This window comes from Protopterus annectens, chromosome 11.part0, assembly GCF_019279795.1.
Source record: "Protopterus annectens isolate FY-2018-M chromosome 11.part0, PAN1.0, whole genome shotgun sequence".
Lineage (NCBI taxonomy): Eukaryota > Metazoa > Chordata > Ceratodontiformes > Protopteridae > Protopterus > Protopterus annectens.
Genome location: NC_056745.1, coordinates 84,833,785 through 84,853,115, shown reverse-complemented (window position 1 = coordinate 84,853,115; position 19,331 = coordinate 84,833,785). Strand labels below are relative to the sequence as shown.

At 40.8% G+C, this 19,331-nt stretch overlaps 1 protein-coding gene across 3 annotated transcripts in view; it reads right to left on the bottom strand.

Annotated features, from left to right (window-relative positions):
* Positions 1-19,331, bottom strand: part of SLC13A4 (solute carrier family 13 member 4) — a 378,128-nt gene that overhangs the window by 138,545 nt on the left and 220,252 nt on the right. For 2 of the 3 annotated variants that reach the window (XM_044087466.1, XM_044087465.1), the window contains exon 7: positions 16,431-16,508. The exons of the other annotated variant lie outside the window; for it this stretch is intronic. In XM_044087466.1, coding sequence (XP_043943401.1) covers positions 16,431-16,508 — 78 coding nt within the window. The remainder of the gene's footprint in view (positions 1-16,430; positions 16,509-19,331) is intronic. 3 annotated transcript variants of the gene reach the window in all.

Here is a 19,331-nt window from a genome sequence, read left to right as displayed (position 1 = left end):
AACTACATGCTGAAACTAGGAAATGTGACCCTGTGATATGGGGGTTCATCTCCATACCCCATTAACTTATATAACATAATTCAGAATCACATCTAATGCTCAAAATGAACCCTCAAAACAGAGCGAGTGGGTGAACTATCAGAAATTATATCATGCATGTGGTCATACCTTAGTCAGTAGATGACTGATCAGAAATGATATGCATGTGGTCATACCTCGGGCAGTAGATGACTGATCAGAAATGATATCATGCATGTGGTCATACCTCAGTCAGTAGGATGACTGATGAGAAATTATATCATGCATGTGGTCATACGATATCATGCATGTGGTCATACCTTGGGCAGTAGATGACTGATCAGAAATGATATGCATGTGGCCATACCTCAGTCAGTAGGATGACTGATGAGAAATGATATCCTGCATGTGGTCATATGCTATCATGCATGTGGTCATACCTTGGGCAGTAGATGACTGATTAGAAATTATATCATGCATGTGGTCATACCTCAGTCAGTAGGATGACTGATGAGAAATGATATCATGCATGTGGTCATACGATATCATGCATGTGGTCATACCTCAGTCAGTAGGATGACTGATGAGAAATGATATCATGCATGTGGTCATACGATATCATGCATGTGGTCATACCTCAGTCAGTAGATGACTGATAGCCATGAACCTATCTGCCTGAAGGCATTTATAAGCCTAGCCAGAATGTGTTGGCTTTCGCCACCCCCTTAGATTAGTTCCCTGTGCCTCTGTCCAGCAGAACCATTAAAGTGATCCCTGGTGTAAACTTTTTGTTTCCCATCCACTCGTCAAGGTTTAGTGAGGATTTCTGCCTAATGTAGATTGGAATCTTGTTCCAGAGCATGGGAAGTCTCTGGGACAGGAATCTATTCCTCCAGCACGTCCTATTTATTGTTGTGGAGAGGTTCAGATCCCTGGAGCATGTGGCTCGAGGGGATATGGTTTTCTTTAGGTGGAGCATGTCCATCAATTCTGGGTTGGACATGGTCTTGTATGTCAGGCAGAGATCACCTCTGAGTAGGCGGTAGGCAACTGAGTACAGCTGGAGTTTCTTCAGTCGAGCTGCATAGGGCATCTGCTTGAGGCCAGTGATCTTTTTGGTGAGGTACTTTTGTGGTCTTTCCAATTGTTGCAGTTGTCTTGTAAGGTACATCCCAAATGGGGCATTGTACTCTATGATGGGTCTGATGAGTGATGTGTAGAGGGGCCCAGTGACCTCTTTTGATCTGGATGCAAACCCTTTTGTGATTAGGTGGGCCACATAGAAGGATTTTCTAACCACTTTGGCAATGTGAATATCAAAGGAGAGGTTACTATCTACTTGGGTCCCCGGATCCCTTATTACGTCTTCCGTATTTAGAGGGCTACCACCTATGTGGTAGTTTGTGGGTGCTTTGTTTTTTCCACAGGGGATGACTATGCACTTTTTGGCATTTAGCTTGAGGCCGTGGTTTTAACATCGGGTATCTGCTCAGTGAGACCCTTTTGGAGGATGTCTGTGTCAGCTGGAGAGTCAATTATAGCCCCTAGTTTGCAGTCGTCTGTGAACTTGGTCAGTCATAGTCCTCCTGTGCTTGCCTGTACCTCTGAGAAGTATATGCCGAACAGGAGGGGTCCTGGGACTGAGCCCTGGGGAATGCCACTTGTAACCAGTTTAGAGTCAGACCTAGCTCCTACAACTTTTACCATGTGGGTTCTGTCCATGAGCCAGTTGGCAACCCATCTCGTGATGTAGGGGTTTATGTTCAGGCTGACTAGGTCTAGGTAGGCTGTGTGGACCAACTTTCCCTTGTCTATAGCCTTGGTAAAGAAGTCCACCAGGTTTAGGAGGCATGATCTGCCCTTAACAAAGCTGAACTGGGTAGGGTCCAGTGCTTCACGGTTCCCAATGTCTCTGTTAATGAGATCCATGATGATGCGCTCCATAGCTTTGCAGACCAAGCTAGTCAGGCTTATAGGGCGATAGTTCCCAGGGTGCATTGTGGCTCCACTTTTGTGGAGTGGAATAACCGTTGCTGTGCTCCACTCTGTGGGCATGTAGCCTGTGGAGAGGTTAAGTTTAAACAGTGTGTTTAGGTGAGGGGTTAGTTCATCTTTGAGCTCATATAGGATGCAGCCTGGGACATCATCTGGTCCCATTGATGCGGTGTTTTTGGCTTTGGAGAAGGCTGTTTTAACCTGGGTGTCTGTGATTTCAGGGGCACTACATTCTTCTGGTATAGTTATGGGCCCTTTTGGGGGTGAGACGGGGGGGGGGGGGTAAAGTTTGCACTGAACCTCTCTGCCAGGATGTTGGCTATATCGATCAGTTCAGTGTATTTTGTGCCATTCTGCACTAGCTCCAAGCAGATCTGAGAATTTCCACTTAGATTCTTGACATAGCTAAAGAATGCCTTGTGGTTATCTTTGGAGTCCTTGGCAATTTTTCTTTTGAAGCTAGCAGTGGATGATTTTATGAGGGAACGTAGTTTCTTGCTGATACTGATCAGGGATGTCTTCCCTTCTTGGGATTTTACTCTTTTCTGTACTAGTTTACTCCTTCTATTGTATAGGTTGTTTATGGCAGGGGTCCACCAGACTGGTTTCCTTTTCTTGGAGGAGTGAGTCGTGGTTTTGTTTTGGGATAGCACGATCCATGCATTCTTGTAGGCGCCTGTAGAGTGCATTAGTAAAGGATTTTGCAGCTTGGACAGCGTTATCCTTTAGCATGGGGGCTTTGAAACTTCCCACCTCAGTCTTAAGTAATGTGAAGTTTGCTTTTGAAAAGTTTTTCACAGTGGTTTCTTTGACCGGGGGTGGTGGTGGAATGTGGATATCCAGAGTGATTAGTTTATGGTCCGATCTAACCAGCGAGGGATTGACCTCCGGTGTGGAACACCGGTCGTCCATGTTGGTGATGACCAGGTCCAATATGTTGTCACCTCTGGTGGGGGTGTTGACCAGTTTATTCTGGGTGTTTGAGTTTGTATCTGCTTTATTTTTCTGAAAAAATTAAAAAAACACTTTAAATGCACAGAAATGGCTATCACACTTGATTGTGTAGCCTACAACAGTTAAACAGGTAATTTAAACACAAAAACAACTTTGTTAAAAAGTGCAGGCAGTAAAATAAGTACAATATGTAGTTGAAACAAGCTTTGTAAATCACAGAAACTCTAGAAAATCTGCATTTTAGGTGGAATTAGCTAAAGGCAGCAAGAAAATGTAGAAAAATAAGTCTCTCTTTTGTCTCTCTGCTGCTATAGAACTCTGCAGGGCACCAGGAGCTTGCTGAGCTGTATACAGAAATGATATCATGCATGTGGTCATACCTCAGACAGTAAATGACTGATCAGAAATGATATCATGCATGTGGTCATACCTCAATCAGTAGATGATTGATCAGAAATGATACCATGCATGTGGTCATACCTCAGTCAGTAGATGACTGATCAGGAATTATATCATGCATGTGGTCATACCTCAGACAGTAGATGACTGATCAGAAATGATATCATGCATGTGGTCATACCTCGGGCAGTAGATGACTGATCAGGAATTATATCATGCATGTGGTCATACCTCGGGCAGTAGATGACTGATCAGAAATGATATCATGCATGTGATCATACCTTAGTCATAGAGGACTATAGAAAAAGCAGGGCACAGCTATATCAGCTGATGACTTAACCAAAACAGCACTTTCAGTTTGAAATACAAGGAGGACACTGGACTGATTCTATGGTTGTTTGTCACCAAGCAGAGTTTAGCCACTGAAGGTACTTGGTAAAAGTCATATTTTTAATTCTGCATCTACAACGTGAGTACTAATTTCCGATTCTTATAAGTGCCCCGTTCTTTCCATTTCCTAATTCTGCATGAGGACTGTACCTTCCCTTGCAATATGTTTTTTATTATATATGTGCACTCACATGTGAATTGAATAAAGTTTTTTTACATTTACTCAATAAAACCAAGTGTCTGTGACATCTCTCCTTCACTACAGTCATAGAATGATATCCTCACCTCATCAAGTAACCTAAGTAAATATATCATTCTCTGTAAGAGAAACAGATTCACTAAGTTATATTTAATCATGGCTTAATGCATTGGTTATCTTCTCTGAACTATTCTTGAAATGCAGAAATTTGTAAGAGGTTTTGCATTAGATTATAGGTTCATATGCGTATACTAAGCTAGGAAACTGGGGCCTTTATAAGACTAGCTGCACAACTCAAATGTGTCCTTTGTGTCTTGGGCATTTATATTAGGAAGGGGTGTGTTAGTTAAGAAGTAGTTACAAATTATTTGGAGCAGGTATGTTAGTGTGGACATAGTTTGTTGTCTGTATGTGTCCATCAGAGATGTGGGGGCTTGATCTAGGCCGAATTTCTGCTTTTCCATCTATTGGTCAAGGTTACGCTTGAATAGAGTTAGAGAGGGACTCTGCTTCACATGGATGGGTAGCCTATTTCAGAGAATGGGGATCCTCTGAGACACATCTACCTCACCATGTCCTATTTATGTAGCAAGCAAAATTTAAATACTTTGATCTAGTAGTTCTGATGCTGTTCATTTTGCAGATGTGCAAAATGTCCATCAGAGTTGGATCCAAGGATGCCTTGTAAGCCAGGCAAATGTTGCATCACAGTAATCTGTAGGAAGAGTATTGACATGGGACTTTAAGATGATATGTATAAGGAAATGTGTTTATACCCTGGATTTTCTTGGTAAGAGACATTTGTGGGCATTCCAGCTGCTACATGTGTTTGTTCAAGTACATGCTGAAGGGGAATTATACTCAATGACGGGACTGGTGAGGGCTGAAAAAGTGGCACTGTGACTCTTGGCTCTGGATGTGTTACCCATATTTATAAACTGGGTGACATAGAATGATTTTCTTACTACCTTGGCATAAGTTGGTCAAAGGCCAGATTACTATCTACATATGTTTCCATATCCATGACTACCAAGTCAACTCTTAGGGGTGTGTTATGGATGGCATAATTTACCTGAGTGGCTAATTTCCCAAAATGTACTACAATGCATTTCTTGGCATTATGGTTTAAGCTGTGACTTTGACCAGTCATCTGTCTGTGTTAGACCTTCTTGCAAGATGTTTGCATCATGGGGGAATCCTAGTTTGCAGTCATCTGCGAACTTGGTCAGCCAAAGGCCCTTGACATTAGTCTTGACCTCTAAGAAGTAGATGCCAAAGAGAAGCGTGTCCAGCTTGGAGCACTGAGGTATACAGCTAGTGACAGGCCTCTTTGTGGAGGTGATCTTGCCTATCTTGACTACCTGGGTCTTGTCTGTGAGCCAGATGGCAACCCATTAAATTATGTAGGGGGTTATGCCCAATTCTGTGGGTTTTCCAACAATACTCGAGTGAGGTATTTTATCAAATGGCTTAGCCAAGTCTAGGTTGGCAGTATGCACACCCTTATCCATTTCCTTGATGACCTTCTCAAAGAAGTCCACCATGTTTAGTAGGTATGACCGTCCCTTGAAAAAGCAAAACTGTTGGGTCCAGAGTGTAAAGACTGCCTGTGTCTTTGTTGGTCATTTCCATGATAATTTGTTCCATAGCTTTGCATATAAGACTAGTCAGGCTATTCAGTATGTAGTTTTTGGGGTCAGTTGATGTTTTGAGTGATAGCCATTGCAATCCTGCATTCACCTGGTACAGAAACTGATTCGAGACTACGGTTAAAAAGTGACTTGAGGTCCTGCTAGGTCATGTTTCAGGCTATTTAGGAGGCATCCTGGGATATTGTTTTTGGCTTTAGAGGGAGCCATCAGGACCTGTTCCTTGCTAATAGTTGGGGGATAAGGGTTATGCCAGTAGGTATTTTATGGAGGATGGCAGAGGAAGTGGGGGTGGATTCATCAGCCAGCAGGTTTGCTATGCCACTTTGCTCAGAGGAAGTGACACCATTGCTGTGTGTAGCCTTTGAGATTTCAGACATAGCTTTAGAAGGCCTTATGATTGTCTTTTGCCTTGGAGGCTATGTTGACCTCATAATTGGCCTTACTGGACTTAATTAGTCCTCTTAGTTTCCTGTTTAGTTTAATGAGAAAACTCTTATCATTATGAGAGTTGTTCTTCTAGATTTTAGCCATGACTTTTTTTCTCTCAGTTGTATAACCTGTTAAGGCTGTGATTCTACCAGGGTGTTTTGTTTTTACAGTTAGTTTTAGGCTTACTTCTGATAGGTACAGCAGCCTCTATACAGACATAAACATGGTTGTACAGGGTCTCTGTGAATAATTCTGCATAGGTTGCCATGAAATTTGGGTTAGGAGGGGCATCGAATTTTGACAAACTATTGCTTAATGGGAAGTAGTTTGCTTTGGAGTAGTGTTCCTAACTGTTACAGGATTTACTGGGGTTATCAAGTTGATTTTTATTTTGTAGGAGACCGCTTTGTGATCCAACCTCACCAATGAGGATGCAACACTGAGTGTGTTTGTGGGGGGTGGGATTTCAGCACTCTCCCATGTTGCTGAGTACCAGGTCCAGTACAATAGAACCTCTAGTGGGTTTGCATACTATCTGGTCAAGGGTGTTTTGCGTTAAAGTCCAGGATGCAAGAACACTCTTACTGAAATGGTCTTTTCTCCAGGTGGTTCAAGTCTAAATCCTGAAAATGACTTGGTTGTTCATTTGTAGTCTTGAGAAAGGACTTCCTTGCCAGGGGCTACACCAGCAGAATGATCAGACAAGTACTGGACCACATAATGGATCACAGAATGAATTACAGCTTTAAAGTACAGCAGAACAGCAGACTCAAGGACCACTACAACAAAGAACATCAGCTCAACTGCATCCTACAATACTCCCTGGACTACAAAGATTTATAGAAGATCATCACCGACAACTGGCCAATCATCAAAAGCAATCGACACTTTGGACACATTTTTCCAGACAAACCCAAATTCACCATCAAAAAATGCCCTAGCATCAGAGACCACTTGGAAAGGAAGAACAGCATGGAGAGCTCCACTCCTAAAGAAACGTACCATGCAGTGACCCCTCCCTTGTGACTTTTGCAGATACACCAGCAGAAAAGACAGTTTTTTCTGCCCCAACAATAAGAAGGTTTACAAGGCAAAAGTTCTGGGCAACTGTACCACCAAAGGGGTGGTATACAGGGCACAGTGCTCAAAATGCACAGCTTTTTATGTAGGAAAAACTGTGAATATGTTAAAGACCAGGATAGCAAGGCACCAATTTGACATCAAGCATGGGATCACCACGAACCCCCTAGCTGGACATGCCAGACAGCAGCCTGGTCACAAGAACGTTCAGTTTCACATATTGGAGGAAATCAAGGAAGAACCTTACAGCGGAGACCATAATTCATGCCTTGAGAGCAAGGAATTGACCTGGCAAATAGAACTGGCAGCCAGGAAACCACCAGGGTTGAACACTATGGAATCTATAATCCCTGTTCTAAACCTGAGGACTCTCAACCATGGACTATTCGGATGAACACAATAAACCAACTAAGAATGGTCATTGTTACCTGGCGATAGGATTTACTGTTTTTCATTCTCAAGGCAATAGCGGGACAAAAGGTATGTGAATAACAAACTCACAACAGGCTAGCCAACATTAGCAAATGTAGAGTGGCCATTCTTTGTTTATAATTTCAATTCACTGCAAAGTTTTTGCTTAGATTTTTATCTGCATTATGGTCTGATTTTTATCTGCATTTAATCCAACTCAGGATAAGTAATTACAGAAGCTTGACTACTAATACATAATATAAAGTCTCTGATGGTAGGATTTAAATCATTTGATTTGAGTTAAAATAGGGAGTTAATGGCATTTCAGTTAATCCCATTTGGTTTGACTGCATTAGTTCTCCCTAGTAAAAACAAAAGGGGACTGAACCACGAACTTAGTTACACAACTGTGCAACGATCTGATAAAAGGGCTTAAAAGGTTTATATTAGTAGACTTTGGGGTTAGACATAGTAATTTACTTCTGAAAGCACCCATCTATCACACTGTTTATTATACAGATCCCTTTAGTGAACCAGGTCCATCATTCCACCCCACATTCACTCTCGTATCCCATCCTTAACCCCTTTTCAGTTTCCCAGAGTTTGTAAACGTTTAATATTAGATCCTCCCAGCCAGGCTCACTCCCACAATCGGCCCAGGGTCCCGGACAGGCGATATGCTTCTCTACGTGGTGGTAATTGCACCACTGAGTGTTTACGCACTCTCTAGCTGTCTCACAGCTCCACAGGGCTGGCCGTGATCCCAGAGTAGCTTCCGCTACCCATTTTGGTGCCAATATCCCCGGTTTAATCAAGCTCGGCACCATAAAACTCCTTGTGGGAGCGATCCTAATTTAAGACTAGCCTAAGGTACTGAAACATTGGAATTACATTTCCCTCCTACAAGGATATTTCAATAGTAAAACATAAAATGCTGGACACCTTGGATGTTATAATGTTTCAGTTTATTTGCAAAAAGAGGTTTACAAGACACTATCTCTACACAGATAGGGACAACTCCATTCAAAAGGTATCCACCTAAGACTGGACAAGATCTTTAAAATCCATGAGGAACGAGGACCACCGAGCATTCCTGCACTCTCTAGCCATCTCACAGCTCCACAGGGCTGACCTTGATCCCCAAGTAGCTCCCACCACCTGTTTTGGTGCCAATTTCCCCTGTTTAAGTGAGATCATCACCTTAATACTCCTTTGGGAGTGATTCTAATTTAGGACTAGCATAGGGCACTGAGATACTGCAATTACATTTCCCTCCTTCAAGGATTTTTCAATAGTAAATCATTTAGTAAATCATAAAATGCTGGACATCTTGAATGTAATACTGGTTCAGTTCATTTACTAAAACAGGTTTACAAGACACTGATATTTCCACACAGTTAGGGACAACTCCATTCAAAAGGTATTAACCTAAGAATGGACAAGATCTTTAAAATCCATGAGGTATGAGGACCCTTATTAAAGTTAAACCCCTACATTTTCCACCAGGGGCACTACCGGGCATTAGCACACCCCCTGACTGGCCCACAGCTCCATGGAGCCAGCCACTTTCCCCCAGTAATGAGCACAAAGTGACTTTGGTGCCAAATTTTGGGCTCAGAAGCTCCATACAGGAAAGCTTACATGGGTGAGCTCAAAAACTCCTAACAGTTCCATTTAGAACCTTATGATTGTAATAATGCATTTTAATCAAAGGCACTTTAGGAGGGTTACGTTAAAAGACACAATCTTGTAATGAATAACTTGTCTTTTCAAGTTCGGCACAATAACACCCGTGTAGACAGATAACATAATTTATTTAATTTATTTTATATAATTCAATATATTTTATTTCACCTCATGTTATTTTATTGTATTTCATCTCCGTTTTAACACCAGGTATATGAGAAGGAGCAGTACTAACGAATGCATATTGGATGGCGAATTTAATGTAAAGGAATAGATGGTTAGATTCTAAGCCAGAAACTAACCCCATCTGGTGGTTAGTTCAGTTAAGCAGTGGCAGCTCCCCACAAAACCCCTCCTCCCCAAGACAACCTAACTGGTCTATCTTTCAGTAAATAATTAAGTTAACGTTAATTTTTAGTCAACAATGGGGTGGAATCAATATGGATTTCTTATGGGAACTTGATGAGATATCAAAAGCTTATTCAAGGAAGGAATCTCCCACACTGGAAACTTCTCCATGTGGTGCAGGGTTTTTCACCAAGCATAGACATGGCTCCCTGCCATCCTACAGCTCCACGGAGCTGGCCACAATCCCCTAATATGTACCGCAGAGTGTTTTTGGTGCCAAAACTGTTTTCAGCTTATGGGAATGAGCTATGCTCCAAAAGGCTCATGGCACTTGTTCTGCTTATGTTTGTAAAGGCTTAAGGATAGTTGGAAGTCGCAATACAAGTTCACAGTGTTACAAATTATTGTATTTTTTGTAACTTTAGGTTTGGGAAAGTGTCGTAAGAGTCAAGACACTACCATGGTATGGTAATAAACACACATCCCCACCAGATAGACACATTCCAAGGGACTCTATATTAAAGTACAGGGACACCCTCCCAACACATGGCAGTAGGACCTCTAAGGGTGGACCTCAACCATTGTGTTCCCTCCACACTTTCCTTCCTCCCTGAAGAAGCTTATTTGCGAAAGCATTGATCTTAAACTCTGAGTATGGATACAGGTACATAGTCTGCTTTGTTGCAACTAGGGAATTTTTATTGGATATATGCTTTTGATTGTATTTTAATGTTTTTTGTTTTGTGTTTTGTCTAAATTATCTTTGAGATTAGACAATGGGAATTTGGCACAATTTTCTAAATGCATAGATTAACAGCCTTATACTTTCTAAGAACACAATACAGTTAACTAAAAAATGTGTACCACTAAAAACGTGTGTTATACTAACAAACTAAACCATTAATAGGAATAAAAGAGGGGCAGAACACTTGAGATAAGGTTAAAACATCCATACAAAATGTGGCACAATACTATTGGTCGGAATAACAATTTGGACCTAATTGAAAGATGGAACTGGTTAGCCACACCCACCAGAGGGGAAAAACTTAATAAAGGCCACACCCTAACCAAACTTCCACCCTGGTGGTTGGCTGATTATTCTGACACACCCTCTTTTATCTGTATAAATGTAAGCACAGTACAGGAGGTTTGGTTACTCAGAACAATGCTTGGAGGAAGGTCGTATTTGGAATTGTAACCTGCAAGGACTGAATAAAGGATTTCTGTTGGACTGAAACTGGCTCAAGGATTCATTTATTGTACAGTGATCACCTTGCATGCTTTTTTGTTTTATGTTTTTAAGTGTTGTTGCCCGAATGGTATATGTCCTGTCCATCGTTTTATGTATGTCTGTACCTATATAGTCTATAGATTTCAACTCTGAACAGTCCTAAGGGCTAACAAGGTCCTTGTCAGGACCCACAAAGGACCCACTGGGATTCCACCACAAAGCCCAGCCTTGGACAACAAGGGGGCACACAAGTCCTTCTAAGGGCTACCCACTGAAGACTCACCAAGCCCAGCCTTGACAAACAAGGGGGCACACCAGTTCTTATAAGGACTACCTTTGGACCTCAGTGAGGACAAATCTGGACTGACAAAGGTCCTTATTAGGACCAGCAAAGATCTGGCAACAGGGCCCAACCCTGTTAGTTCAGGAGAAGGATCAGAGGTGGGAACCATACCACTTAATAGACCTACAAGTACCCTAACAGGTACTACACAAACAGTCCTTGTTAGGGCTACAAAGGTCTTGCTCAGGACCACCAATCCACAAAGGTCCTCCTCAGGACCACCTCTCCACACCACAAAGGCTCTTCTAAGAGGCCAAACAGTCTTTCTCAAGACTATAAATGAACAACTAAGTCCTTTTCAAGACTTAGACTTGCACCACCTGGAGAAAAGACCATTCCAGTAAGAGTGTTCTTCCGTCCTGATTTTCTACCCATCACATGAAGTGGGCTACACACAAAGAGGAAGTGGATACCACTCACCTGTTTTTTCTTCAATGTTAAAGTCCAGGAATCTTTGTGCTTTGTTTCCCAGTCTATAGTGGGGTAGTTAAAGTCCCCCATGAGCAGGATATTTGATTGTATGCTCAGTATCTCCAGTAGGTCTAAGTATGACCTATGGGTTTCTTGGGGCATAGAAGGTGACCTATAGCTTACTGGGGTATGGTATGGGACTTTGTCTATGGTGATTTGTACATGAATAAATTCCATGGCATCATCCTGTTTAACCAACCTAGAGGTATACTTGCTGTTAATTTAGACTAAGACTCCTCCAACTTTAGTTCCTGTCAGTGTAGGAGATGGTCTAAACGTGTGGAAGGGATTGGAAACATGCACTGCTGGAGTGCTTTTTGTTGCTTTAAACCATGTTGTGGTAACAGCACAGATGTCTATACTCTCCAGAGTGAAGAGAACTTATAAGATGTGGAGTTTCTTGTTTAAGCTCCTATCATTGAGTGGAAACACCATAAGGTTTCTTTGGGTTTTACTTGTTATGTTGATAGGTTTGTCAATTTGGCATTGCCTAAAAAAGGCTCTGTGTGTGCGGATAAGGTTTTAGCCAATATTTGGAAGCCCAGGGGAGACAAGTGCAGACCATCTTTTGCAAAGGAATACGGTTTGTTAATCGTGCCCTCCCATGCTGAGAAATATTGTACCCCCAGAATGACATCAGAAACTAAGCCAATTATTGATGTTGGTCATCTTTTGTCCATACTGTGACATCATCCTTGGTGAAGGTAGAAAGGCACACACCTGCCTGAGACAGATTCAGGGAGATCAATAATGTCTCTATTCACATAGTATAGGGAAGTACATGTCCGGTCACTTATGCCCACATGGGCTATGATAGAATCATACTGGTGCATGTGCTGTAGCGACCTATAAGTAGGAACATGAATGCTTTATGGAGACATATACAGGTTAATGAAGATCGTATGTTTCATTTTTTTTATTATTTTTTGTTATGGAACTGGATCATAGGGGAGGACCACGGAAGACCCAGCTTGAATGTAAAGAGGCAAAGTGGCAGATTAAGTTGAATGCCACTGGCCCAAATGGTCTCAATGATTCCATTTCCCTATCATGTAAGGGAAGTTTACCTATCATGTTTTATGAAAATAGGGGCATTGAGAAATTAGAAGTGTATTTAACTTTGAAACTGTGTGTTTAATAAGTTTGTATTGCTCTCATGTTTTTATACGATACATTTACATTTTAGTTAGGTTTAATTGTGTTGTTATCTCAGGAGGATTTATGTTTTATTATGTCTTTTAAATTTTAATCTCATGTTAAGCATTGAAATGTTTTGTGCAAGCACCATTAAACATGTACTGTCACATTAAATCGGGGAAGTATTTGATACTTTTTAGCTTTGCGGGCTTTTGTATTTAAAAAATTGTTCAATGGAGTGTTATTTACTCTGATGAAGTCCTGCTATTCTGAGGGATGAAAGCGCTTAGTGAATGGATTAAGTTTTGTGTGTAATGAATTTGATTGAAAGAGTACTCATGTTTTTATTACAGATTTGCCTTACATAGTTAATATTGTTGGTTTGTCAGCTGTTAATCGCATGATTTCTACGGACTAGTTCCAGGTTCGTCTCTTCTGGAGAGTTTAGTGTTGGTGTTTAGTGCTTATATGACATGAGCTCCCATATCATCAGGAGCTTTTCAGGTGGTTTTGACCATTTCATCTGTTATGCACCCCTGGGGCAGTTGGTAATGCAAAGGTGCAGTTAAGACTTTTGTGATGTTCTTTTCTTTGTCTATCAAGGGCTGTAACTTTGGAAACTACTGCTATGGTGGCTAAAAGAATCCTCTACATATGTAGCTTTAAAAGTACCCTTAAATCATACTATTCTATTTATTTATTTACATTTGTTTACTGGGAAAGTCCAACTGGGCAGGGGCTCATTTTCAGCAGAAGGCCAGGGAGGAAAAAACTCCAAAGTATTAGAAAAACATTTAGCAATAACTTTACAATCTTAAAAATAATACAAAACCATCTAATACCAAATTAGACATAATGTGACAACATTGGTTAAAACAGATGCAACTTGTATGGCAATTTATTTATTGACATTTGATAACCGGGTTAGTCCAGCTGGGTTAGAAACCCATTTTCAGTGGAGACCCGAGGAGAAAAGCTCCAGTTATATTTAATATACATGTTATCAGAGAATACAAAATAAATGTAATTACATTCAATGTATGTTTTAAAGAGAAAAACAAGTTTCAGTTAGTTACATTCTTTTAACAATTTGCAGAAAAAAAGACTCCCATTTAGTGTACAGTATGAGAAAGTTGTGTAGTAATGGTAAAACAAGGTCCAGGTACATCTAGAAATCTGCTAGCCATATCTAAAGATAAGACAAAAAGAGGGGTAAGATAAATATATTATAGGATGAGCAGAGAAGGGATTAAGAGTAGGATAGTATACAAGCATAAGGCCTTGTATATGTAATGATCTTTAGTGATGAAGAGTACCATGTGATTAGAAAGTGTGTTAGAGAGATTTGGTAGGCTGTTTTTTTGCAGTCTAGGTAGAATGGGTGGGAGTTATGTACTTTGAAAGTGGGGTTTAGGAGAGGTTATGGCAGGGACAAGTTCTGGAGTTGAGCAGATGATTAAGTTCCTTTTCAAAGTGAGATGGGTGTATAATGACACGTAGGTCTAAGGGAAGTTGGGAGTTATGTACTTTGAAAGTGGGGGTTAGGACAGGTTATGGCAGGGACAAATATTTAACATTTAGAGAGAATGGTAAATTAATATAATACAAGCAGGAATCTCAATATGAAATGAGAAAAAAAAAACAGGGTTAAGGATACTTTAGACAGAGAGTCAGGGGAGAGTAACTGACGTTAGGAAGTGAATGAAGAAGCGGGACTGAGGAGGGGTAAAGAATAAATAAGTACTTGATCACATTTAGGGATATAGTTTGTCCTGGGCTTGAGCAAGAACAGAGCCAGATTTTGGCTAGAAAATCTTTCAGAATGTTTAAAGGACTGGAGGGAGGGTATTCACATGATGAATAAAGGTAAGAAGTTCCAGGTTTTAGCAAAACGAAGTGTAGGGAGGAGATAAGTAGTGGCAAGTGTTGCTTCAGATGTGTTGATGAGAAGTTTTGGCTGTATAAAACATTTCTAGTTTTTGATAATTTTTTTATGCAGTTTTGACTTGCATTTTAGTGAGAAGTCTTATCATGATTACTTCTTCAATGAATTAATTTATTCATGTTAAGTATTTGTATTTGGCTTTTATTGAATCACAGCAGGGTGACACAGTGGTTAGGATTATTGTTAGGACATGGTTCTCCAGTTTAGTTCTTGGCAAGGACATCTTTTACGTGGTGTGCATATGTCTTTCTTGTATCCAGGGTAGATTTTTAGCGGACACACTTCTTTCCTGGCATATCCCAAAGATGTGCCATAAGGGAACTGGCATTCTTTCAAACTGCATGTTATGGTGTCTGATGTATGTGCCTCCTTCAATGGGGTGGTGTGGTGCCCTGATCAGTATTAGAACCTATGTCTTAGCCCCACTGAATGCTGACATGAGATCCTCCATGACCCTGAACTGGATTATATGAGTATCTGAAGAATGAATAAATGGTCATACAGTGTTAAACTATAATCACTTTAATAAATCCGATGCAAATAGCAGCTGCATGCCATTGTAATGTGCTCATAAATTAGTTTTATGCCTGTGTGTGTGTGTTTGTGTGTGTGTGTGTGTGTGTGTGTGTGTGTGTGTGTGTGTGTGTGTGTGTGTGTTTGTGTGTGTGTGTCTTTCAGCTTTTCCTGGTTAGGGGTCGCCACAGCAGAAACTCCGGTCCGCTAATGATTGGCAGTAGATTTTTACGTACTGGCTTGCCGGGCCTAACGCACAACCTTCAACGAAGGAACGCCCGTTCACGCATGTCGACACACAGAAGACGCTCTGAGAATTAAATGGGCAACATCTAACTGTGAGGCGACAATGCTACCGCAGCACCACCACTGCAGTAAATTAGTTTTATGCCTATATATTACAGAAAGTTGTGCAGGCCAAGATGTGGAAATAATTAACCCATAATTTTAGGCATGTGGTGTACCATCAACAGATGTTGGTGGCACAAAAATATTTGGCAGATTTGTTGTTATCTCAACTTCACATAAGTAGGAAACTGAACGAAAATTGTAGTAAGAGTGGAACACATAATTGATCTGGATAGTAAGATGGGGAACACCACAGCGATGTGTCCTCAGTGAAAGGTGGGGATTTAGCAGAGGTCACAATAAGATCTTGGCAAGCTAAATTACATTTATGAGTGGCATTTGATGGAGATCCTGGTCTATAGCCTCCAAAAAAAACAACATTAAAAATGAATACATTTATATGGGCTACATAATGCAGATGTTACTAAATGGGAATTTTCAAAGTTGGTGTAAAAAAGATCATATCTTCTACAGGAAAAAGTGTCATACACTTCCATAAGAATCATGTCACCCAGGTAGTCAGGTAGCACAATATTAATGAAGTTGAAATAATTATAAAGTAAGGACAGATATTCTGACAATGGATCAAGTGATCTCATACATTATAAAACCATTAGCATTAAACAATTGGATATGATGACCTTGTTTAGTTGTAGACTCTACTGAAGTTTTAAACTACGAGTTAAAAATTGCATTGCCATACATAACTTAACACTATTTCTATGCTAAGTTTACATTTTGCTATAACTACATCTGGAAAAAGAAATATGCTGGTAGTATTACTTTAGACTGAGAAAAACAGAAATCTAAAATACTTAAGTTGCTCAAATTTTCAGTGGGAAAATCATTGAAAGTGAAATGTATAAGACGCATGGTATTACTTCAGGTAGGAGTTCTGTTCCCCCAGGTTTCTTTGTTATTCCATTATGATTCACTATCAGGTGAAGTCGGTTCATATTCTGCAAACAAGAGTGAATGAGATTTACAGTCATCAAATGACTTTGAATAATTTTCCATATAATGCTGAGGTCGAGATCATAAAATCAAAAACTAGCTCTACTGAAAACTCTTAACATTTTATCATTTCATTTTCAGCCTCTTAAACTGTGTTTTTTTGCTGCTGCATATGATGCAATTTTTTTTTCAGACACAGATTTATTGAGTCCATAGACAAATGCTAAACTCCTATTTCCTATTATGCATCCAGCTCAAGCAGCAAACTTTAATTATTTTTTTTTTCTGCTGTTAAAGCAAACAGAACAAAGGCACAATAAGGCTGTATCTTCAAAAGACAGATACAGGCATTATGATCTGACGAGATCTGGTCTGTGATTGAGCTGGAAATATATTCATAGGTTCATAGGTGTGTATTAGGCTAATGGACCTGGAGCCTTTACAAGCCTAGCCCATAGGATTACTCTATCATCATGCCACCTGACCTTAGTTCCCAGTGCCTCTGTTGATTAGAGCCACTGGAGTGATCCCTGGGGTGAATTTTCTATTTCCCATCCACTCATCAAGATTTCTCTTGAAGAGGGCCAGTGAGGTGCTCTGCTTGACATGTATGTGAAGTCTCTTCCATAGCATGGGCAGTCTCTGGGTTATGAACCTGTCCCTCCAGCATGTTCTGTCAATTGTGGTAATGAGGTTGAGGTCTCTGAAGAGTGTGGTGCGGAGGGATTGGGATTTCTTTAGATGTAGCATTTCTGACAGAGCTGGGTCAGACATGGCTTTGTAAGTCAAGTAGAGATCATCTCTAATTATGTGATATGAGACAGAGAATAGATGGAGTTTTTTGAGTCTGTCCAATATAGGACAAGTGTTTAAGGCCTAGGATCCTCTTTGTGAGGTACTTTTGTGACCTCTCCAGTTGTTGCAGGTGTCTAGTGAGGTACATGCCAAATGAGTCACTGTACTCGATGATTGGCATAATGAGGGAAGAGTAGAGGGAGACAATGACCTCTTTCTTCCAGGATACAAAACCCTTAGTAATGAGATGTGCCACATAGGACTTTCTGACCACAGTGGTAACGTGGTGGTCAAAAGAGAGGTTGCTGTCAACCTGTGTTCCCAGATCTCTTTTATAACATCTTGTGTGTTCAGTGGACTACCATCAATGTGGTAATTCAAGGGAACTGTTTTTTTTTTCCCAAGGGGGACGGTGACACATTTTTTTGGCATTGAGCTTAAGGCCATGGTTCTGACACCAGTCATTGGTCTCATTGAGGCCTTTCTGTAGGATGTCAACATCACTTGGGGAGTTAATAATAGCTCCCAACTTGCAATCATCTGCGAACTATGTCAGCCAGAGTCTCTTCATGTTGGCCTGGACTTCAGAGAATTAGATACCAAACAGGAGAGGACCCAGGACTAAACCCTGTGGGACTCCACTCATGACTGGTTGGCAGTCTGACTTAAAACCCACAGTGTGAATGTAGCGGATTCTATCTGTGAGCTAGTTTGCAACCCACCTAGTGATATAGGGGTTGATGCTTAGCTTAGTGAGTTTTTCTAGGATGCCTGAGTGGGGAATGGTATCAAAGGCCTTGGCCAGATCAAGGTAGGCTGTATGAACCACCTTGCCTTCATTCACAGCTCTGGTGACTGACTCAAAGAAGTTGACCAAGTTGAGCAGGCATGAGCTACCCTTCACACTAACAAACTGTGTGGGATCCAAAGTTTGGAAATTCCCTATATCCTTGTTTATTATCCATGGTGATGCGTTCCATAGCTTTGCATATCAGACTCGTCAAGATAATGGGGCGATAGTTCCCAGGGTCTGTAGTCACTCCTCCTTTGTGGAGAGGGATAACTGTAGCAGTGCACCATTCAGTAGGGACAAAGCCTGAGGTGAGGCTGTGATTGAACAGGGCACACAGGTGAGATGCCAGTTCACTCTGTAGTTCTTGAAGAACACAGCTAGAGATATTGTCTGGCCCCATAGAAGCTGTATTCTTGGCCTTGGACAGTGCTGTTTTAACCTGTGCAGCAGTAATACTGGGTGCCTGGAAATCTACGGGTATTGTGATTGGTCCTTTGGGGGGAGAGGGGTAAAGTTAGCACTGAATCTGTCGGCCAGTATATTCTTCATTTAGTGGCCTGCTCTGAAGTATAAACACCATCTTTCATACTAAGACATCACTCAATTTCCCCTCACTACCTCTCATCATGGAGACAAGATATCTTATTAGAATTGCCTCTCATTTGTCTCATACTAATATATGTTACAAATAATAGGACTATTGAGGTTTTCCTCATATAATTTCTCCAACTCATGTTATTGTTTTTCATTGCACTCTACAATGAAACCTATGTTCTATGTTTTTCTCATTACATTTTTTCACCCTTATGTTTTGTAATGTAACATGATACTTTGTGATTTAAAATATCTATAGTTGATTTTGAAAGATTGTGATTGTGGCGCTTTTCTCCCTGGGCCTCCGCTGAAAATGGGCACTTTCTGGCCCAGTCGTTCTGTTCCGGTAAACAAATGAATAAATAAATAAGTGAAACTCTGTGTGATAAAGATAAAAAAGATGGGACTTCAGTTTTTAAAGTCTAATCTGAAGGATGGAACCCCAATTCCCTTGTCGCACTGCAGTTAAGGAGCATGGATCCAAGCACTTGGTGTGGGGATAAATCCTACCGACTTTAATCTCTTCCCAACCTCAGAAGTGAGTGAGGTACTTGATATGTCCCTGAACACTGTCTGCTTAAAATAAACAATAAGACAAACAAATTAAATATAACTTCTGGAATGGCAATGCTATTGAGTGGTGGGT